Source organism: Molossus molossus, unplaced genomic scaffold (assembly GCF_014108415.1).
Source record: "Molossus molossus isolate mMolMol1 unplaced genomic scaffold, mMolMol1.p scaffold_m16_p_15, whole genome shotgun sequence".
Lineage (NCBI taxonomy): Eukaryota > Metazoa > Chordata > Mammalia > Chiroptera > Molossidae > Molossus > Molossus molossus.
Window position 1 is genome coordinate 37,821,696 of NW_023425350.1, and position 23,740 is coordinate 37,845,435.

The 23,740-nt window shown below is 38.2% G+C and overlaps 1 protein-coding gene across 3 annotated transcripts in view; it reads right to left on the minus strand.

Moving 5' to 3' along the window:
• Nucleotides 1-2,427: 2,427 nt before the first annotated feature.
• Nucleotides 2,428-23,740, minus strand: part of PSME4 (proteasome activator subunit 4) — a 106,123-nt gene continuing 84,810 nt past the window's right edge. For 2 of the 3 annotated variants that reach the window (XM_036263566.1, XM_036263568.1), the window contains 16 exons: nt 23,370-23,451; nt 21,581-21,734; nt 20,965-21,034; nt 20,080-20,205; nt 19,193-19,345; nt 16,669-16,773; nt 15,798-15,889; nt 14,260-14,391; nt 13,709-13,917; nt 11,600-11,685; nt 9,641-9,769; nt 8,358-8,513; nt 6,626-6,788; nt 4,737-4,870; nt 3,658-3,796; nt 2,428-3,126 (listed from right to left, as the gene is read on the minus strand). In XM_036263566.1, coding sequence (XP_036119459.1) covers nt 3,662-3,796; nt 4,737-4,870; nt 6,626-6,788; nt 8,358-8,513; nt 9,641-9,769; nt 11,600-11,685; nt 13,709-13,917; nt 14,260-14,391; nt 15,798-15,889; nt 16,669-16,773; nt 19,193-19,345; nt 20,080-20,205; nt 20,965-21,034; nt 21,581-21,734; nt 23,370-23,451 — 1,926 coding nt within the window. In that variant the 3' untranslated portion in view covers nt 2,428-3,126; nt 3,658-3,661. Of the gene's footprint in view, nt 3,127-3,657; nt 3,797-4,736; nt 4,871-6,625; nt 6,789-8,084; nt 8,227-8,357; nt 8,514-9,640; nt 9,770-11,599; nt 11,686-13,708; nt 13,918-14,259; nt 14,392-15,797; nt 15,890-16,668; nt 16,774-19,192; nt 19,346-20,079; nt 20,206-20,964; nt 21,035-21,580; nt 21,735-23,369; nt 23,452-23,740 lie in introns of those variants that run through there. The other variant, XM_036263567.1, reaches the window with a different exon arrangement.

The window sequence follows — 23,740 nt, forward strand, 5'->3', positions numbered from 1 at the left end:
TTTTAAAAAAAAAATACATTCAATTCAGAAACTAAAGATTATTAGCTCTTACCTCAAAGATACAGGCTTTCTCCTCACTTCTCACCACTCACCTCTCCTCTCTAGAAACCTTCCTTAACATTGTTCTGCAACATACACCTAAGAACTCTTAGACAGCCCAGCAGGTGTGGCTCAGTGGTTGTGCATCGACCCGTGCACACCAAGAGGTCACCGGTTCGACTCCCAGTGAGAGCACATGCCCAGGTTGTGGGCCTGATCCCCAGTGGGGGGTGTGCTGGAGGCAGCCAATCGATGTTCTCTCTCATCGATGTTTCTCTCTCTCTCCCCCTCTTCCTTCCTCTCTCTCTCTAAAATCAATAAAGAACAAAATTTATTAAAAAAAAAAAAAAAAGAACTCTTGGACAATAGTAGCCATCCACCCCTTTTCTCCACCCCACCCCCCATTATTGAGGCCACTGGTAGAAAGCTAATTAAATAATTCACAGTATAACCAGACTGGGGTACCAAGGTAATAAGCAACGTTTAAACCTGTTATCAGAATCACACAAGGCACATTAGAAAATCAGATTTGTACTGTTTTTGGTCTATAGCGGCTTTAGTCTTCACCAGAGTTCTCGGTCCTGGCTGCACCAATGAAGCATTATGGAGCTTTAAAAGATGTTGATGGTCCTGGCCGGTTTGGCTCAGCGGTTAGAGCGTCGGCCTGCGGTCCGGAGAGACCTGGGTTCGGTTCCCGCTAAGGGCATGTACCTCGGTTGCAGTTTGTCCCCGGCCCTGGTGGGTCGTGCGGGTGGCGACCACTCGATGTGTCCCTTTCACATCGATGTTTCTCTCTCTCTCTCTGTTCCTCTCTCTCCCTCCCACTCTATCTGAATGGAAAAATATCCTCGGGTGAGGATGATTAAAAAAAAAAAGATGTTGATGGCAAGACCCCACCAGAGACTCTTACTGAGGAACACAGTGGACCCAGTATCTTACACTTTTTGAAGCTCTGCTTCAGGAACGTTGTGAAGGCAGTTTCATACAGCTTAGAGAAAGCCTAACTGGCTAATATAAAGCCTCACTACTCAAAGTGTGATCTCAGGACCAGGCATTAGTATCATGAGCTGAGAGCATGAATTAAAATTCATATTTTAACAAAATCTCCACGTGATTCTTAGATATATCAATCATCTAGACCAACCTTCCTAATGCCACAACCCTTTAATACAGTTCATGTTGTGGTGACCCCCAACCATAAAATTATTTTCGTTGCTACTTCATAACTAATTTTGCTACTGTTACGTCTTAGGCGACCCCTGTGAAAGGGTCATTCAACCCTCAAAGGGGTCACGACCCACAGGTTGAGAACCGCTGCTCTAGACCAATGATGTCCAATATAACTTTCTGATAAAAACACTGATCTGTGCTATCAACTAGGGTAAGCCACTAGCCACAAATGGCTAATCAGCACTTGAGGAAATGAAATTTTAATTTAAATGTAAATAGCCACATGTAGCTATTAGCTACTGTAATGGACAGGTCCAACCTAGATAATTCACTGTGGTCAGGGGGCATGAGTTTTCAGATCTAGATTTATGGATGCAGAAGGAATCCAGTAGAGTTACCTCTACAGAACTGATCTCTCTACTTAATGAAGACAAAAGCCAGGTGTTAAAAACAATCCATTTATTGGGTTTTAAACTAGTTACACAAGGAAGTAATCAGTTTGGCACTACTCTATACAGGGACTGCGCCTGTGTACGCTGGTACTGTACCGGGACCTCTGCTGTGCATAGGTCTGCACTGAGCCATTCAGCAAGTAGATACTAAAAAATACACTGTAGTGTTCCTTTAAGGAAGACAGACTGTACAGAGTGTGTTGCAAGATGACTTTCACAAACTTGTGAATTATTTTAACCTAGAAGATACCTTGCATCTATAAACTTACCAAAGGCAAACTTGTGGCGTTTGCATTAAGAGATGCACACAAAAAAGTTACATAAAAATTCAGACATTCTAACATTAAATGAACTCAAAACTCCACCTCATCTTTTGTAACATGAAAATAATTTAAAAATGCAAAAAATGGCATTCAATTGGTACAAAAGCCAAAATCACTATAATAAAGAGCTACATGTGAATCTTTACAAATTACACAATGGTGTTGTGTAAAAGGTTGCATCTGTCCAGTCTTGCCAATACTATCTCTACGTTTTATACAGTCTTTTACATCTATATAACATTTATTAAACAAGTCAATTAAATATCAAGACCTCTTAGTCTCTCAACGATTCTGCAGGCAAAAAAAAAAGGAAAACGAAAAAAAAAAAAAAATTACAGAATTTTCGCAAACACAGCAATCTTCCATTAGGTGAAGTATAACAGTTTTCAAAGCGGGTCAAACAATATTTGTAAAGAATACAGGTAAAAGTCAACCAGTCAGGGTTTTTATTGTTGTTGATGTTTATTTTCAAAATCATACATTGTATACACACACAACAATCAATCAAAAATTTATTACCAAATCCCCAGTTTCTCAGCAACTGCTCCTCTATTCAGCACCAAAAACTCTAGTCTGTGGGAAGTGCACGGTGGACACAGACCTCACTTGTGTTTTATCAAGCAATCCATCAGGTCCTCGGTTAGGTTCCGGACTCGTCCCCTTTTCCTTCCATCTTCATGGCTCCCCAGGCTTCAGATTTACGGCCCACAGCCTCACTACCGTCTAACCCAACAGCCATTTGAAAAGAAGTCAAAATAATTTGAGATGAATGAAATGACAGGACCTGTATTACAGATGGGCATTCTCCATTCCAGGCAAACTGTTTCTTAATGAGTTCCTAGACTCTGTCTGGTCTTGGATACCATGATCATATTGGGTAATTATTTCTAGTCTGAGACACTGTGGTTTTGTCAGATGCCTCAAAGAAAAAGTGATCAATATTCTGGAAACAGTTCCGGACAAGTTAGGAAATCAAATGGCAGCTGAGAACCTGTGCAGCGCGGACTACTGGGAGCAAACACGGAACCACCGGAATGACGAGAGCTCAGCAAAGGCAGGGTCTGAGCCCGCAGAGCCGCCACAGATGGTACCTGAGGGTCTGGAACTGTTGATGAAAAGAGCTCAAAGTGCGGACTACTCACCTGTATCAGGGAGGAAAAACATTTCAGTCAGGCAAGAGGGCATCCAACTCTAAACGCCCAGTATGTAATTTTTCCTTATTCTTCCTATCCCGGTAGAAAGGTTTCTGGGTCCTCCCTCTTTAATACAGAATGAATAATAAATACTTAAGAATCCAGATGAAATGTTCTCACTACAATATACAACCTAGAGTCCTCAGGGCAACCAGAAATGCCCAGCCCCATTCCAGAGGCAACTGAGAATAAGATTTCTTTTATCTTACCTTTTCTAGGTTACTAAGCCTACTCATTGATAAAGGTCTAAACACAGTCACATAAATTGTCTGTTTAATATCTGAGGTAGAAAAGCAAGGAAAAATTCTCTGGGAACTTTCTCAGACTGGCCCATAGCAAAAATAAAAAAAAATAAAAAACAAAACAAAAACTTTAAACGACATCTAACAATATCAGCAAAAAGAACAAATACATGAACACCTACTCAGCCATCGAACCAATGGCATTTGCCCGGTCGGACCTCTCCGGCGCTCTGCTTACCCTGCTATGCGTAGTAGCATGGAGACACGAGGAGATCGGTGAGCACAAGCAGCTGGTCGTCCGTGAACTGCTGTTTGTGTTCCTGCCAGTTGTCATGGTGTGTCCTTCGGAAATTGGATAAGGTCTTCTTTACAGTCATCTGTGGAGTGGGCAACCCACATACATATTATTTTGGCCTTTCTAAACAATTAGCTATATTTAGGATACCTTCAGCTAAGTAACAAACCCTCTAGATTTCAGATCTCACTATTCACCCAATGCTACAGAAGCAATAAACCAATCTTACTTCACAAAGTCACCAAGCTCACTTTAGAATTACTTGCACAATCCACTGGAACTTACACCACACATCATTAAACCAGTTTCGATATACACATGCACCTGTTTAGTAAGGTGAAAAGGACAGAGCCATTCGTCTCTGAGTTGTTTAATTTAGAAACAGAGGTGCTCACTAAATAATACCATCATAATTTCCTGTTTAACATTAGTTCCTAATGAGATACTTCCTAGATATAACATGTTAGTAAAATAGAAGTATAAAATTTATATCAACGACATTGACCATACTTGACTTTCATTGAACTGGGAAAGACAGAAGTTACAGTAATTTTTCCTTGCTACCAAAAGACCTTGCCCTGGTCAGTGTGGCACATTTGGTTGGGTGTTGTCCCATGCACCAGGAGGTTGCCGGTTCGATTCCTGGTCAAGGGCATATGCCTGTATCTCAGGCTTGATCCCTGGTAGGGGGAGTGCAGGAGTTAGTCGATCAATATTGCACTGTCACATTAATGTTTCTCTCTCTCTCTCTCTCTCTCTCTCTCTCTCTCTCTCTCTCTCTCCCTCCCTCTCCCTAAAAATCACTAAACTATTCTTAAAAAAAAAATCTGAAATATACGTGGGAGCAAGGTGTCTGCAAGATTTTAATAATTATTGATAAGCAGATATGACTCTGGCAGAGGTAGCAGTGGCTGTATCAAAGCCACAGGTCCAGAGTGTATGGGAAATTATCAGTATAAATGGTGTGTTACAGGACATCATTGATAATATGTGTGCAAAGAAACTATCAAAGAAAATTTTACCTCAATAGGCTGAGGATCATTCAGATGTGCACTCAGATTCATAAGGAGCTGGGGCATCCAGGTGGGAACATCATAAGGACTAGAAAGAACACATGCACCAAGTCCCAGCACCCCAGCATGGCGTTTGACCAACTCTGCAAAGAAAACAGCAATATACGTGCAAATATTTATAAGACTCAATTGCACTTGTTACAGTGAAATAAAATTAGATTCAAATTATGCTAGTTGTTTTCAATGTATAAATTTCTGCATTTAAAATGAATCTTTAGCCCTGGCTGGTTTGGCTCAGTGGTTAGAGCATCGGCCTGTGGTCCAGAGAGACCCGGGATCGGTTCCCACTAAGGGCACGTACCTCGGTTGTGGTTTGTCCCCGGCCCTGGTTGGGTCGTGCGGGTAGCAGCCACTAGATGTGTCCCTTTCACGTCGATGTTCCTCTCTCTCTCTCTCTCTCCCTCTCTCTCCCTCCCACTCTACCTGAACAAAAAATGGAAAAATGTCCTCGGGTGAGGATAAAAAAAAAAAAAGGTTGCTAGTTTGATTCCCAGTCAGGGCACAAGCCCAGATTGTGGGCTTAGGGGACGAGCAGGAGGCAGCAGATTGATGTTTCTCTCTCCATCAATGTTTCTCTCTCTCTCCCTCTTCCTCTCTAAAATCACTAAAAGCATATTAAAAAGAAAAAAAGCTCTGGCCAGTATGGTTCAGCAGTTACCCAGAGTGACAGCCCTCAGACCAAAGAGTCGCGGGTTCAATTCCAATCAAGGGCACATACCTCGGTTGTGGTTCGTCCTGGCCCTGGTCAGGGTCGTGCAGGAGGCAACCAGTCGATGTGTCCCTCTCACGTTGATGTCCCCCCCCCCCTCCACACACACTCTATGTGAAGATAAATAGAAAAATATTCCGGGATGAGGATTACAAAAAAAAAAAAAATGGCTGTATATATTGTATACCATATAATATACTTATAAACACACAATACATACACCCATCACATCACAAGAAACATGGTAGATAGAAATTTGAAGTAGTCAGAATTGTAAACAATGCCATTTAGTTTAATAAAGACCTAAAACTACATTGGTACTTAATTATTAAAATATATAGTTCTCGCCCTGGCCGGTTTGGCTCAGTGGTTGGAGTGTCGGCCTGCGGTCCGGAGAGACCCGGGTTCGGTTCCCGCTAAGGGCATGTACCTCAGTTGCAGTTTGTCCCCGGCCCTGGTTGGTCGTGCGGGTGGCAGCCACTCGATGTGTCCCTTTCACATCGATGTTTCCCTCTCTCTCTCTTCCTCTCTCTCCCTCCCACACTGTCTGTACAAAAAATGGAAAAATGTCCTCGGATGAGGATTAAAAAAATAATAATAAAAAAATAAAATAAAATAAAATAAAATAAAATAAAAAATATAGTTCTCAAGCAAAGAAACTAGAATATACATTGGTATTTCATTGAAAACTGCTACTATATAACATGACATAATTAAGAGCCTACCATATCAGCACCAAAAGCTTCATATCTGAAGCACTTACTACAAATTCAGTAAGTTTCCTACTTACTAATAATCTTTCTATACATTTTCCATTTTTCCATTATTCTTGTGACTATAGGTAAATGTGGCAAGATCAGATGCTTCTTTGCAATCACATTGAAATATTTTTTTAAATATGACACTGTAACCAGATCTTAGTCTCTTGTTTACATTTGTGAACAGGTCTTAACTTTAGCTTTGACATACCAGGCCTTGCCTTCTATGTGCAATGCTCCTCAAGAGCAGAGACAACTATTTCCGGTACCTAGCATAGACCCAGGGCACATACAAGTATTAAATAAATATTTGTTGTGTAAGCCTGGTTAATTCCCAAAAGAATCTGGGTGTTTCCTACCAGTATTGTTACCTGCAGAAGGAATTGTGTCTCCTACAAAACCAGGATCTCGCTTTCTTTTCTTCGGTAGTTTTGTTTTGCAAAGTTGTTCAAAATGAACCTGCATAGGACTGTCTATGGTAAGGAAGTTACACTGTAACAGACCACTTAAGGTGGTCGCAGCCATTTCTCGAACCTGCAAAGATAATAATTTGTATTAGAGCTAAGATCCCAAGCCTGGTGGAATAACCAAAGCAAGAAAGGTAGTATGGGAACCGGGGTGCAGACTTTCTCAGGCATTTTAATGCAAATTGTATAAATGTTCTTTTGCTGTTTCTTAATAGAGATTTTACCAGATTCTCAAAGGGTTTGTAGCCTCAAAATGAAAGAAAGCCATTATATTTGGGTAAAAGCTTAACTATTTTATACAAAATTAAATTTCTCCATAAATTATTTTCCTATTGATAGGTCTCCTTAAATCTAATAAAGCTTTCTTTAAACGTTTCTCATTTAGATTACTACAAAGTTGTTTTCAGTATTACCATAAGTAGCTGTATTTAATTGCTACTGATATTCAGCATCTTAAAATATGATAATTTTAATAAACATCATGGTTATGTTTATGGTAACAGCTATGTTTAAGCCTAGTACATGGAAGAATATATAAAAGTAATACATAAAAATAGCAAATTTTAATGCAATTGCTATAATCTCTAAAGTTAGTAAACACTGACTTTTGAGTTTCCACCTCTCCATTTCCATTCTTTAGTTAAAAACTATACAAGAAAAGGTTTTAAAAATTTTATAGATAGCTGTAAATATTTTCATTGAAGCCTGTCAGAATTGTTATAACCACTGTGGGAGTACCCTAGGGAGCGAAAGAACATAAGGAAGCTGGATTGCAAAATGAGTATGCTCATTAGGGAGGTGGGAAAAATTGCATTCCTAACTTCCTCTAGATACAATCTATTTTCAGTGCTCTCAATAAAACACATAATTAATGGGAGTGCTCCACTACATCGAAAACCCATTAAGTGCATAAAATAAAATAAGTAAAAATTTCAATTACATTTTCTTTACCTAAAGCCAATTTAGGAAGGTGGTATCTTTACTTCTACATTTATTAAAACATGCTTTTTAAATATTAGGCTATTTCAACTAATATATCTTTTTGTTTTTTTTTGTTTTTTTTTTTATCCTCACCCGAGGACATCTTTCCATTTTTTGTTCAGGTAGAGTGGGAGGGAGAGAGAGGAACAGAGAGAGAGAGAGAAACATCGATGTGAAAGGGACTAATATATCTTTTTGTACAAAATATTAATGGAGCCCCACCACAAAAGTTGCCTTTAATTTCTCTACCAAAGAATATAAAAAAGAACAACAATCCTATCATGCATTTATGTGTAGATTTTCATTCTCTTGAAAGTATCTTCATGTACATTCTTATTAGTCCTATAAAAATCAGTAAGATACACAGAGTACTATCACCTGCAATTTCATAGATAGGAAAACTTGGGTTCACCAATGTTTTCAGTCCAACCGCAAAGAGAAACCAGGACAAGAACTTCCCGATGTTCGTTTCCATTTGTACTACAGGAAATCGGGGCGGGGATATCAAAGCTAATCCTGCAGGGCTATGTGAAAATTCAAGTTACTTTTCGTAATGTATACTTTAACAGAACACATCAATGTGTAAATACCACTTAAAGGGGAGCCATGATACTTTCTTTAAATTTATTAAATTTCAGTTTAACTTAAAATGTACCTCTAGCTGTTCATCCTCCAGAAGACTTATAACCAGCCACCTGATGTCTTTAACTGCATCTTCACTGTTTAGGAAAATAAAGAGGTTGTAAAACACCATGGTCTGGAGGTAGGTCAGTACTGTGTATCTAGCATGCCAAGAATTGCTTCTCGCTGTCTGTGAATGAGAAGTAAGCAGAAACAATGAAAACAGTGCTGGCAAGAACATGAGATGACAGGCATCAAACTTACACATAAATATAATCTTCTAATATAACTCTACCTATTTTACAGGTAAAATTAGAGCACACTCAACCTATAGTTCCTCCTCAATGAAAGGTTGTATGAGCTACTTCAGGTAAAGGTATTCAGAATATATGAATGACCGAGAGAAAAGAGAAAGGAACATACAGATAAAAGTCCATTTTAAAAGAGAGAACTATTTATAATTCATGACTAACTCCTCCAAGGGTTGCACATTATTTTATTTTACTTTAGATAGTAATAGGGTATTGAAAGCAAAAAAGATTGAGAAGTACTAAATTCTACTACAAAATGAATACCAAAATTTTGGGCTGTTGAAAATATTTTTCAGTGTTATTTATTTATTTTTCTTTCTTTATTGATTTTTTTCAGAGAGAGAGCAAGGGAAAGGGAGACAGAAACACCGATGAGAGAACATCAATTGGCCGCCTCCTGCATGCCCCCCACTGGGGATTTGGCCCAAGACCTGGCCATGTGCTCTGACCAGGAACTGAACTGCTGACCTCTTGGTGCAGGGGTCGATGCTCAACTACTGGGCCACACCGGCCAGGCTTTTCAGTGTCAAACTTAAAAATCTGAAAATCATGGGAACATGTCCATTTTAATATATAACACATGTATGCCCTGGATAAAGCCGAGCACACAGTACATTAAATGCTCCCAGAAAATATATATAATCACTTAGGTCTTTCTACCATAGGCCAGGAAATATAAGTGAATAAAATTAAGGGGAAACCGTAAAAAGGAATGACCACCCCCTTCCCTCAAAAGCACGTTGTATTCAAGGTGCTTCAATAATTAACTCTTTATGTATATAGAGTATTTGGAGGTTGAGTGACCGGTGCAAGGTCATAGCAGCTGGTGACAGAGCCAGTTTCAGAATCTAGGTCTGTTTCTTGGTCAGTACATGCACTGTCTCATACTAAAAGAGAATTCAAAATGAAAACAAGTATCAGCTACTATGTGCACTGCAGCTGACTTTGTGAAATTCTTAGAATAAGCAAAAATTCCAATGAAAAGATATATATAGTATACACTTACTTGTTTTAGCACCTGAAGTACCAAAGGCACTTGATGAGGGTAAAGCAACCCCTGAGACATTAGTGATAAACATAACTTTGCATCTCTTTTCAGTTCATCATAGCTAGTGTCATTTTCCACTGGGGCAATCTAGAGAATAAAACACAAAAATTTTGAAAAATAACAGCCAATAAGCACAAAGGCAATCAATTTCCCTCACTCAGAATCATTTCCCTCCTATCGTCCAAAAGTGAACAAATATATATATATATATATATATATATGTATTTTTTTTTTTTTAGCCTCACCCGAGGACATTTTTGCATTTATCTTCAGATAGAGCGGGAGAGAGGTGGGAAGAGAGAGAAACATCGACTCGAGAGAGACACATCGAGTGGTCACCACCCACCCAACCCCAACTGGGGCGGGGACTGACCGCAACTGAGGTATGTGCTCCTAGTACCCCTAGCGGGAACTGAACCAGGGACTCTCTGGTCCGCAGGCTGACACTCTAACCACTGAACCAAACCGGCCAGGGCAACAAATATATTTCTTTAGGTATCACAATGAACCACTGAATTTCAGCCAATTTTATGGTTTTGATCCACTGTAGTTACTCATCTTATTGGTGCTCAAACCGGCTCCTTAGTCCTTTAACACAATTGTAACACGGTTTCTAGTATGGCAAGATAACCTAGTTTTATCCTGTCCACTTCTTGGTCTAAACCTGAAACCAGCCATTTCCCCAAGCAACCCTCGTTCTTCTAGCGGGAAATGACACTTAGAAACTGTCATCTGGGCAGTAGGAGTAATGACTACTACCAGGTTAATTATTGGTTCTGGGCTTTTCCAGTGGACACTACTAGGATATAAACATATTTTTCTAAATAGAAATGGATCGTGAGATCAAAATGATAGTTTCAAAATTAGGATCACAGGGACTTTACTAAACAGCATGAATTTTTTTATATCTCTTGTCTCTCATGCTAAAAATCTTAGTTCCTACTGACAATTATTATTTGCTCTTTATTATACAATACACATTGTAAGGGTCATTTATTTCATTTTGCCTTTCTTAAAGGTATTTTTCTTTCATTTAATTTGTTTTTTGATTATAAAAGTATTTATAGGGTCCCTCAAGACAAATTAATAAAACAAGGTACATTCACTCTACCTTCTTTTTTGTCCCCAATCCTTAAATAAATGTCCTCTAAAATATTCGAAATGTATTTTCTTGTTTCTTTTTAAAGTATAGTTTTAATTCCCAAAAAATATTTATGTTTCTCTAACACACTAAGGAGTATATCAACTTAGGCGAAACAGTCAAAGCTTAGTATTACGAAATTTCTTAGCATATCCATAACAAATGGAAACTTAACCAAGCCTTCACTGTGACAAAGCTCTGTCCTTACCCATATTTAGAAAGGCCCTTCTGAGCCCTCTTTTTGATCTGTTTTATTACTCTGACCAGAGGAGTAATTAAAACCACCTCAGGCTATATATACCTTTCATCAAATAAATTCAATGTCATCACGCAAGTTACTTCCTACAGATATTTGTTAGACCCAATCCAGTGTCATTTAACACTATAAAATAAGTATAATACACTGAACATTTTGATCTTCAGCTTCATTATACATTAAGTATTAAAAAGCCAGAAATAGCAATATTCAAAAATTTCATTGTGACTTTCCCTTTTAGCTATCAGTATTTTCCTAAACAATAACTTAGGAATTAGCTATCAGTAAAACAATGTTGTCTGTAAACTTTTCATTTTAAAGAGATCCTACTCTTAATTAATATTAAAAAGATTATTTCAACAAATATTAAACCACTATTATCACCTAATGACTTTCCTGTGACTATTCTATTTCTTTGAGATACAACCAAATCCTAAACAGTCAGAAAACTATCAGATAAGCATAAATTGCTTTTGAAGGTCAAAAGGGGATGCACTCTTAATTTTAGCCACAAACTTACCTTAAAAAACAAAGGTAAAAGCTGAAGTTGTTCTGTGACTGCCGTGGAGAAGGACCTTCCCGCACTCGCCATCAGCCATTTCAGTACTGTTGGAAGTGAAGACGCAGAGTCAGTCTTTGCTGTCCACTCAGAGACCACAGCACTATAATGCTAGGGTCGGCCACCCTGACAGTGCTTCCACATGACTAAACAGACTGTTTATATGACTTCATAAATTAGACCCTGATCAGCAGTAGGGTGTCGACCAATCTAGAAGCCACTCTCAAAGAATAAATCAGCAAACTAGTAACAAGTCTACCAAATAATTATATCAAGTACAAATTAAAACTTGCCTTCAATAATCCCAATGTAGCAAAAATAATGACTAAGTTTCTTGATTATATTTAGGATCCTTGAAAAAATTTTGGATATAAAGACGATAGCTACTACAAATAACCAAGATAATTTTAAAAAAGAACTAATTTGGAGGACTCACACTTCCAGATTTCTATTTTTTTTTAATCCTCACCTGGAGACATTTTTCTATTTATCTTCAGATAGAGTGGGGGAGAGAGAGAGAGAGAGAAACATCAACGTGAGAGAGACCCATCGACTAGCTGCCTCCGGCATGACCCTGGAGGGCTGGGGATGAACGGCAGCAAAGGTGCATGCCCTTGACTGGAATCAAACCCGTGACTCATTGGTCCGTGGGCCGATGCTCTAACCGCTGACCCAAATCATCCAGGGCACACTTCCAGATTTCAAAAGTTACTACAAAGCTACAGTAATCAAAACAGAGTGGTACTGACATAAGGACAGACATACAGAGCAATGACAGACTAGAGAGTCTAGAAATTAACCCTCACACATTTGGCCAATTAATTTTCAAGAGTGCCAGGCTATTCAATGGAGAAATGACAGTCTTTTCAACAACTGGTTCTGAGAAACTAGACATCCATGAGCAAAACCAATGAAGCTGGTCTCATATCTCATACTATTTACAAAAATTAACTCAGAGTGGATGCAAGACCCAAACGTAAGGTATGAAACTATAAAACTCTTAGAAGAAAACCTAAGGGAAAAACTTTGACATTGGAGATGGCAATGATTTCTTTGATATCCAGAACATAAAAAGAACTACAATTCCCTGCTACTGTGACTCAGTGGCTTGAGCGTCATCCCATGGACCGAGAGGTCCAATTTGATTCCCAGTTGGGTCACACGCCCGGGCTGTGGGCTCAATCCCTGGTGGGGGGCGTACAGGAGGTAGCCAAAGCACATTTCTCTCTCACATTGATGTTTCTAGCTCTCTCCCCAAAATCAGTAAAATAATAGCAACAACAAAATGCAATTCAAAAATGGGCTAAAGTCTTAAATAGGCATTTCTTCAAAGAAGATACAAAAATGGCAACTATGCAAACAAAAAGATATTCAACAACTAATCATTAGGAAAATGCAAATCAAAACCACAGGATACCTTCTTTACACCAATTAGGACAGCTATCGTCATAAAAACAGAAAAAAATGCTGGCATGGATGTGAAAGAAATAGAACCTTTTTGCACTGCTGGTGTGTAAAATGGTGCAGCCACTGTGGAAAATAGCTTGGTGCTCCTCAAAAAGTTAAACATGGAACTGCCATATGGCCTAGCAACTCATTTTCAATAACCACAAGAACTGAAACAAAGACTCAGATACTTCTACACCAATGCTCATAGCAGCATCACTCACAGTAACAAAAAGGTGTAAATAACCTAAATGTCCATCAACAGATGAATAAACACTGAAAACACTATGCAAAGTGAAAAAAGCCAAATATGTATGATTACACTTATGTGAGGTCCCTGGACTAGGCGACCTTACAGAAAGCAGAATGGTGGATGCCAGGGGCTGGGCAAGGGGAGGGGAGGAGTTACTGCCTAACAGGTACAGTTCCAATGCTGCAAGGTGACAAGAGCACGAAAGACAGATGGCAGTGATGACTGTACAACAACGTGAGTGTACTCGATGCCACTGAACGGTCAAGTTTATATTGTGTGCATTTTACCACCAAAAAAAAAAGAGAAAGAGAACAAAAGCCCTAGGAAAATGCCTGTTTTTAAGCGAGTATCTTCTAATTTTAGCCACTCACTAGTTTTTAAGAGTTTAATGCCCTGAGTTCGTTCATCTTCTTCACCAACTCCATTTTCTTCCATAACATGGTTCTGAATTTCTTCATCCACATCCATGAGGGGTTTCAATTTTTCTAGAATTCGAGCAGTAAACTCAGGGACACGAGGAGATGCTGTTGGCGCAGTGTTTGGCAAGGAAACATCTATCATGAATATGTAAGTCAGCACACTGTAAAATAAAATGTGTTTAGTAAGAAGAGATCCCACACTCTCAATAAAACTGGTTCAAAAGTTAGAACCCAACCAAGACACCTCCTGGAGAGGGCCCCGTGTGCCTGTGCCTGCGAGTCTGCAGCAGTAAAGACTGCTCAGCTCTGGCCTGTTGAGCACACTGCCATCCTGTTCGACACCCAGGGCCTCTCGTCTAGTGTCCACAACCCAACAGAAAACAACATTTGAAGAAGAGGACAGCATGAAACTCAGTAACATAACCAGTAATTATTACTAGATATTAAAATTTAATAAAGAGAGCTCAAGAGGTATACCATACGACAGAGAAAAGAATACCTACCTCCCTATCCTCTCCCTGACGTTTTTGTAAACCTGGGTGAGCTTGGGCTCCAAGTACTTCAGCAGCCTGTGCAGCAGCTCCGGCACTCTCCACTCCTGCTGAGCAAGGCCACCTTGCAGCACGTAGAGCCGACTACAGCGCAAGCACAGGAGAGCTGTGTTAGTCTTTACATGTTGACGGTATGGACTAATGTCTGTATTCCACTGAAAACTTTCCATTTGCTCACCTAGTAAATACAACTGACAATTCAAAACAGCATCTTTAAAAAGATTTTTTTCCTGCATCATTTTCTCTGTATTCTCACTTCATCTCCACTACTATACAATCAAAAGAAACACTGACTTCAGAATTCTGACTTCATCTCTAAACATCAAACCTTCCTCACTAATTAAGAAAAATAATTAGCCCTGGCCGGTTTGGCTCAGCGGTTAGAGCGTTGGCCTGCGGTCCGGAGAGACCCAGGTTCGGTTCCCGCTAAGGACATGTACCCCGGTTGCAGTTTGTCCCCGGCCCTGGTCGGTCGTGCGGGTGGCAGCCACTCGATGTGTTCCTTTCACATCGATGTTTCTCCCTCTCTCTCTCTGTTCCTCTCTCTCCCTCCCACTCTACCTGAACAAAAAAATGGGAAAATGTCCTCGGGTGAGGATAAAAAAAAGAAAAATAATTAATTATTCTCATTGCTTTCTCTTATCCACTCATTTCCCCCCAGCTCCTTACATGTACCAAGTACATTTTTCCTTAAATGAATCACTCTCTTCTCTCCTGACAGGAAAGAGTGAACGAGAGGTGGTGAGAAAGAAGTTAATAGTCACAGTACAGAAAGACATCACAGTGGAGAAGGCTGAATCTAACTTATGTTTGAATTGCTCAGGTTGCTTCCGTTTCTCTTACTTGTTCCCAATTAAGAAATAACTCTACTGCCCTGGTTGGTTTGGCTCAGCTGTTCAAGCATCAGTCTACAGCCCGAAAGGTCATGGGTTCAATTCCCAGCCCTGATCAGGGTCGTGAGGGAGACAACCAAATCAATGTGTCTCTCCCAAATCAATGTTTCTCTCCTGCACCCCCCCTCCCTGCCACTCCATCAAAAAAAAATCAATGGAAACGAGCAGTCAAAAATCCCCATATAACTTTGGACTTCCCCCAAATTTCAGTTGTCCCACTGCAGGGGGATTGGTTCAGGACCCTCCGGTGGATGCCAAAATCTGTGCATGTTCAAGTCCCCTACATAAAATGGCATAGAACGACGGCCATCTGCATCCACAAATTCCTAAGATTATTTTCTATCCAAGGTTAGTTGAATCCTCAGGTGCAAAAGTGCAGAATATGGAGGACTGACTGTATATTTTAAAAAGTCTGCATATAAACGGACTAGCACAGTTTGAACCTGTGTCGGTCAAGGGTTATCTGTAGTTACATTATCTAGCCTTTATGAGTGTAGGCAGCTCATTTCTATTCATACACCAAGTACAAACATGTTATCTTTTGTTGTAAAATCTTTTGCTAATTACATTAGCTTTTTTTTCTTTTAAATTATTTACCATGCATCTACAAAGGATCCACCTTCACCACTCAATGGTGATTCCAACAGTAGTTCAAAAAGCCAATGAAGTTTCCGGGGATCTCTGCTTTCCTGTGTTGAAAATATAACGTAATGATTAAAACAGGAGTCCTACAACCCAGTTGGTGTGGCTCAGTGGATTGAGCATCGTCCCATGCACCAAAAGGTCACCCTTTCAAGTCCAGGTCAGGGCACATGCCTGGGCTGCAGGCTTGATCCCTAGTGGGGAGTATGCAGGAGGCAGCCAATCGATGTTCTCTCTCATCAATGTTTGTCTCTCTCTCTCTCAGGCCCCCTCTCTCTAAAAAAATCAATAAAACATTAAAAAAAACAGGAGTACTACAATTCTGAAAATAAGCCAGATCCTATACTTTTAGAAATATATATATTTTTTGTATATAAATAAATAAAAGTATGAAGAAAAAAAATCACAAATGAGTCAAATCCAAATGTGTTGTAGCTCGTTAGAATGATTAACAGTGAGAAAATAGTTAGCTAAATGGATTTTCTTGAAATCAAAGTATATAAGCTATGGACATATTTAGGGTAAAAAATAACACTGATAACCTTGCATCATCTGGCTTTTACTATTATCTAAGTTACATATGACTTGATTTGTCATCTAATCTAAAGAATGCACTGTCATGGCCAAGAAGATATAATAATCGCCTAAGGTTATCACTCAAGGCTTATTTGAAAAACTAAACAGAACCATTTTCAGTTATAGTAAGATGACATAATTAAGAACAAAATTTCAAGATTCGAGAGGTATAATGAGATGTCACAGATTTTGAGACAGGGTATAAAGTCTGAATAGATCATCAGACACAGAAGCAAGCAGGAGAACTTACACAGGATGTTGCTATACAAGTCCCCCAGTCGTTGTAAGTTTCTACCGTGATGTTGGACAATGCTGTTCTAAGCAGAGGGCACAGGAGTTCCCAAAGCTTCTCCACCTATTCAAAACAAAATACATGGGAAAAAGTTAATCACACTCAGAACATTTTTCAACTCTTTTCCAGGAAACACAACACATAGAAACACACAAACTGATACTGCATTTAAATTATTTCTTAGGACACCCAAATAATCCAGGAAAGTAACTTCATATTATCATCATACACCCAGTTATAAGGCGAATTTAAAAAAATTATTCAGAAGAGGAGACACTTTATATGATTTCTTACAAAATCCCACTGCTACTGGGAAGTTCTCTTAAAATGTTGTGTAATATAGTATAGTGGGCTTTAAAAACCTCTATCATTTCAAAATTTTGCATGCTTATCGAGGTCACTTGATTGAATTCTAATATAGGAAGCAATGACATTTTAATACAATTTATTATAAGTCTGAAGTATAATCTTGAAATTCCAAGTTTTTAATTACTATCAAAAGCCTTTAAAAAGTGTTTTCAGTCATACACAGACTGTAAATATGTACATAGATGCTCACAGTTTAATTTGAGAATACAAATCATCTTGAGCTCTCTCAAATGCAGACTGATTCATTAGATCAGGGTGGGACCTGAGATCCTACACTTCTGACAAGGTCATGTGATGCTCACGCTGCAGGTGCATGGACTGCACTTCAGTTAAAAGGACAAATGGGGAGGGAGGGCTTGGGATAAAGTTGTCAATGGTAGCACCAGGCATTGATTAAAATTAATAAGAAAAAAAATGTATCTTCACTTATGAGGAAAGGATATGTGTTCTAGAAAATAACTAAAAACAATGATAGAGACAAGAGGACAAGGGTATATGTGACATGTTTAAATAAAATTGTTTCACCCTGGCCAGTGAGGTTCAGTTGTTTCAATGTTGTCTTATGCACCAAAAGCTCACAGGTTCGATTCCTGGTCAGGGCACAGGCCCAGGTTGTGCGATCAATCCCTGGGGTTGGGGGGCGGGGGGGATGTTTACGGGAGGCAACCAATGTTTCTCACAACGATGCTTCTCCATCTCCTTTCTTCTCTCTCCAAAATCAATCAAAACATATTAAAATATTTAAAGTAAATAAAATTGTTTCATGATATGTGAACAGAAAAAGCAGCAATACAAATTAACAAATACTTTTATTTAATAAGTGATATGAATACATATAACTAAGTTAATATATTAAGAAGTGTTGCCCTGGCCAGTTTGGCTCAGCAGTTAGAACATCGGCCTGTGGACCAATGAGTCACAGGTTCGATTCCAGCCGAGGGCATGTAACTCAGTTGTAGTTCATCCCCGGCCCTGGTCAGGGTTGTGCAGGAGGCAACCTGTTGATGTGTCCCTCTCACATCTATGTTTCTCTCTCTCTCTTCCCCTCCTACTCTATCTGAAGATAAACAGAAAAATATCCTCCAATGAAGATTAAAATAATAAATGTTCACAGACCTGCTAAAAGTACATACTTAATTAAATTGGCCAAAAACAGTATTTGTCTTTTCTTTGAGTAAATGATGGCCTACCTTATATTTAGGCATTCCAAACATTTTACCAGGTTAATTTCAGTCTAGTGCACTTTGCTAAGAAATTAACCTTAGGGCAGGTATATAAAATTAAATCTTACAATTAAAATGCGGGATACTTAAAAAAAAGAGGGGGGGAGGGGTCAAATTCAAACCTCCTACAAGACCAAATTTGAAATGAGATGTGCAAGAAGTCTAGCAGAAGACATCTGATGAAAAGCTAGAGAGCTCTTTAGGAAGAAGCCCAGGAGGAGCACCAGCCAACGGACACTGAAATAATGTGGCACCAGTGTTCCAGGATCTTGCCATTTTTCAAGGAAAACAGAAATCTTTTTGTATATAACGTATCTTAATTTTTACCCTAATGTTGGCAAATAATTCAAAATTTAAAAGATACTGAATGTTACCTATATACAAAGTGTTGGTGACTTATACTCAAAAGCAATATGGAATTGAACATTTCATTTTTTTGGTTTGTTTTAACAGTTTATTTATTAATATGTCATTCTAAACAGTACATAAATACAATCTATATGTATTAAACATTGTTCAAAAAAGAATTTCAAGAGTACACATTTAGGGCTATTTTAGAAAATATAAATACATTGGTTTTCATTATTATATCAGATGAAAAAAGTCAAATAATAGTTTTCACTTCCTCTACAATTAACGAAACCAAGTAGAAAAATAAGTGTATTAAAAAAAAAAAGGATAAGCAATTTTGAAGGACTTGTTCTCTTCACTACATATGTACTCACACAAATTAGTCAGTAACATGAGAAGTGGTTCTTCATCTATATTAGGAACTCAGTAAATATTTGTTGAATGAATTAACTATGCATGGAAATGAACCTGTGTTGGGAATTACTACATAAATGGAAAACATAGTTTTAACAGGGAATGTGCTGTTAAATGTCCATCACCTTTTCAAATGTCCAATGCTTAGAACCTCTGATTAAACCAGCTATAATTTCTGCAACACACCGCTGGGTGCTTTCATGTGAATCTGCAACCAAACGTTCTAGATGGGGCTTTAGCACTGGCAAAAAGGCATCATCAAAATTTCTGAATATACCCTATAAAAACAAAGAAAAGAAAGTTTCTCAGTACTTAAATGACTATCATCTCCATTATAACAGGCTTGTATATGATTACTACATTACTACTGTGCTTAAAAAACTCCAAAGGTTCTCTCCTTTAGAATTTTATATTTTAATGCGTTATGTAAAATGACAGCATTCCCATTTTAACTTAGAGGTATTACTAATCAATAACATAGAAATTAATCATCTTTCTGACCTTAAAACCATACACACACACACACCTTTAAAATTAAATGAATACAGTTTTGTGGGCTTTTTGTTTGCTTCAACTGCCAATTACAAAAATTAAAGATAAATAATAATCCCGGACGATGTGGCTCAGTGGTTGAGCATCAACCCACGCACCAAGAGGTCGCTGGTTTGATTCCCGGTCAGGGTACATGGTTGTGGGCCAGATCCCCAGTGGGGGGCATGCAGGAGGCGGCCAATCGATGTTCTCTCTCACTGATGTTCCTCTCTCTCTTTCCTTTCCTCTTTCTCTCAAATCAATAAAGAAAAAAAAAAAAGATAAATAATAAAAAGCCTTTCTTTATACAGTCCTAGGACATTAAGTCAAGATAACATGATTGGCAAAACTTTCAGAGCCATTTTAAATAAAAATAAGAGATGACTAAACTCAAACTTTGATGAAATACTTTAAAACGTATGAATTTACAAATTGACAGCCACTAAACTTTATGAAGAAGGCATATAAATAACACAGTTACCTTAAAGAGGCAAAAACGTCGAGTATTAAATTTATCTTTTCCTTTTCTGTCTTCTAAAGATAGAAACGTAATTAACTGTTCAACAAACTTAGGATCAGAAAAATGATCAAATATAATCTGTTCTGCCTATAAAGTAAAAAAAAAAGAACACTCAGTGTTTAAAATGTATTTAACAACATGATTCTGAAAACATTAAAATTTATCTATAAAGTTTTGATATACAACAGTAGGCTGCTATTTTTGTTCTAAAGAATTTTTAATAAAGGCTTTCTAAAACCAATATAATATAGGTTCCTAAAAATGCTAAATCCATAAGAATAGCTAAAAGTTTCCTTTAGGTATTCAAGTTTGGATTCCATTTTTCAAACTGTGAATTTAAACCAACAAATCTGCTTAGGAAATGAAGATTTAACATGACTGTACCATCTTGTGTGTAATTTAGAAAAAGTCCCCAAATTGCAAACCAATCCCAGCAAATTATTTCCATATTTATAAAACATCAGAAATTAAAAGGTAAACTTGTATCCATCATTTATATGCAAAAAAGCCCTAAAAGCCAGTCATTATCTTTGCTTTCAAGTACCTTGTTAGCAGACAGAAATGGTACAAAAAATCAAGCAGTGCCCAAGTGAGTGTGAAATGAGAGTAGACTTAGAGACAGAAAGACTGCAGCCAGGCACCTGGCTCTACAAGTGGGGAGAACACGGAGACAGTGGGGGTGGAGCAAGGGAGTATACATACATTCACCAACACTCAGCCCAGTGCTATAATGAAATGCACGAATTGGGGGGAAAAACAGGAACTGAGTTTGACATGAATTTGGCTAAAAGAAAGATGCATTTGAACCAGCTTAAGTGTTTACTCAGATGAAAACAGAATGCTTACCTCTGTCAAATCCTCCCTGCTTCTGCCAAGCTTGGGCTGTTCTTCCACACCAGCATAAACAACCATATTCCTATACAGTAAGAGTTTATATTTGTAATACACACAACAAAATATATTAAAACTTTATGCATAAGAAAGCATTAGAAGGCACTTTTAATAAACCCTAATTAGATGCTAAGTTTGGGATAGGAGTACATCACTAACAGTCTTGGCCTTAAAGCATCTATTAGATCACTGTGTCCTTATGACAAATTATTGGAGTCAAAATAAGAGACAAATAAGTATTTCTCTGTGCTGGTTTAGGCATGTTTAGTATTAATAAGTAGGAATATAATTAAGAGCTGCTATTAACACCTTAGATATACAGTGGTGGGACTAAGAAAGTCTAAGGATTTCCGTGGAAAAACAAGAAAAGAGGCAGGATCAAGGCATAACGCTGGCAGAAGCAAATGAAAAAGGGGAAGAGGGAAAAAGCTAGAGAGTGTGTTTTTGGCGGCAGAGTCCCTTTTATTGCTTAAAGTGCTTCTGAACATCTCCAGAAATCCAAAGATGATAAAACAAATTACATCACAGATAACCTGTTTAATAATAAGGTACACAGGAAGCTGCAACTTACTGTGGCCAGGTGTAGTATCCCCAGTGAGTTTTTTCCACAAAGCAACTTGACTCCCATTCTTTTTTAGTTTTTGGTATACTTTTGCTATCATAATGCAACCAATGATTATCAGGCCTATCACCAGCAAGAATTTGGGTGGACTTAGCATATCCACCTAAGGAAAAGACAATTACATTTGATGAACTTAAAAATATCTATGCAATAATTAATCTAAGTTTTCAATCAAAAGGATCAGTGTAACTTTTTCTTCATAACAGGATTCTTAAAATTCCCACGAAGCAAGACCAACATATATATAGGAGGCATTTCAAACCAGAGGGGAAAGATGGGATTATCCACTAAATAGTGTTGCAATAGTTATTTGGAGAGTAAATCAAGTATGATCCAAATGTAAGGGATTACTTTTGCTACAACTATTTTTTTTAAAATCCTCAGCTGAGGACATTTTTCCATATTTTGTTCAGATAGAGTGGGAGGGGGAGAGACAGAGAAACATCGACGTGAAAGGGACACATCGAGTGGCTGCCACCCACACGACCCAACCAGGGCTGGGGACAAACTGCAACCGAGGTATGTACCCTTAGCGGGAACCGAACCCGGGTCTCTCTGGACTGCACGCCGATGCTCTAACCACTTAGAAAACCGGCCAGGGCTGCTACAACTTTTTAGGTTTGAATTTCAAACTTACTGAGCTCAAAGAATTCCCATATACTCTTCACCAAGATGCTCCAAAATTTAACATTTCACCATGTGTACTTCAACGTTTTCTCTTTACACACACACACAACTTTTTTGGGAGCCATTATATATTTATTTAATATGGAACTTACAAATGTGTTTCAGTGAGGATGAAACAAGATTAGTAGTAGGGAACATAATGAAAGTCTTTCCCACTTTCAATAAACATCATTTTATAGTGTTCCAAAATAAAGATGGTAGTGCATAGCTATACTCCCCTCCCAAAATAGGGTGGGGGAGAGGTAAAGATGGCTGTTTGAATACCACAGTAGTTATCAGAGATTTTTAAAAAATTAGTAACCTAAGAAATAAAAATGACATTTCCCCCCTCCAAAATAAAATTACTTTATTATTTTTTCTGATTATATGAGATACTATTCAAAAAGTCTGATAATGGGCCTGGCTGGTGTGGCTCAGTGGTTGAGCATCGACCCATACACCAAGAGGTCATTGGTTCATTCCTGGTCAGGGCACATGCCCAGGTTGTTGGCCTGATCCCCAGTGGAGGACATGCAGGAGGTGGCCAATCGATGTTCTCTCTCACTGATGTTTCTATCTCTCTCTCCCTCTCCCTTCCTCTCTCTCTAAAAAAATCAACAAAGAAAATAAATAAACAAAAAGTCTGATAATACAGTGAGTTAGGAAGAAGAAGATTAACCTTGCCTCCAATCCTAACCACCCAAATGGAAATACTTAACATGCTGATGTATTAATGGCAATGGTATTTAAGTATTTGAAATACAGTTTGATAAATTACTAGTATAATTGCTTAGTTGGTGAAATAAGTAGGTGACGTTTGCCCAGAGTGGGCAAAAAGTATGTGTATTATGAAGACATACAGAGTCAATCTACTCTTATACTTTATATCACTAGTCTTACTAAGTTAACTATTTTCCTTTATAATATTTCATACTTGGCATTAAAATATTTTTATGCAAATTTTATAGTTTGCATCGAAAAATATTTGATATCAAGAACAATAATTTATACTTTCAAAGAAACTTTCTGAGTCTGCTGAGAAGCACTATTAATTACATTTAGTAGTACTTACTAATTTCATAGGGGTTGATGGTCAGCTTTTTATGGGTTCTTTTTAGCTGCTTAAGAATACCAGCCACGGCTGAGATTGCCATCTAGAAGAGAAACAGGTTAAGGTGGATGTATCAAAAATGGAAATATCTTAAATGGTTGCAGAAGCTGGATTCTGATTCTGTTTCTTTCAAAAGTACAGAAATACCTCACCCAGTGATACCTGGTGGCATTGCCACGTGAGTGCTAAATCTGACTTGGAAGGACTCATTCACAGTTCTTACTCTTGAACCTTCATCCATGCTACTCTCTGCCTAGAAAACTTTGAGCTTTTCATTGTTAAACCAATACATGCTCATTCTTCAAACCTCAGCCAAAACATTTAAGGCTCTT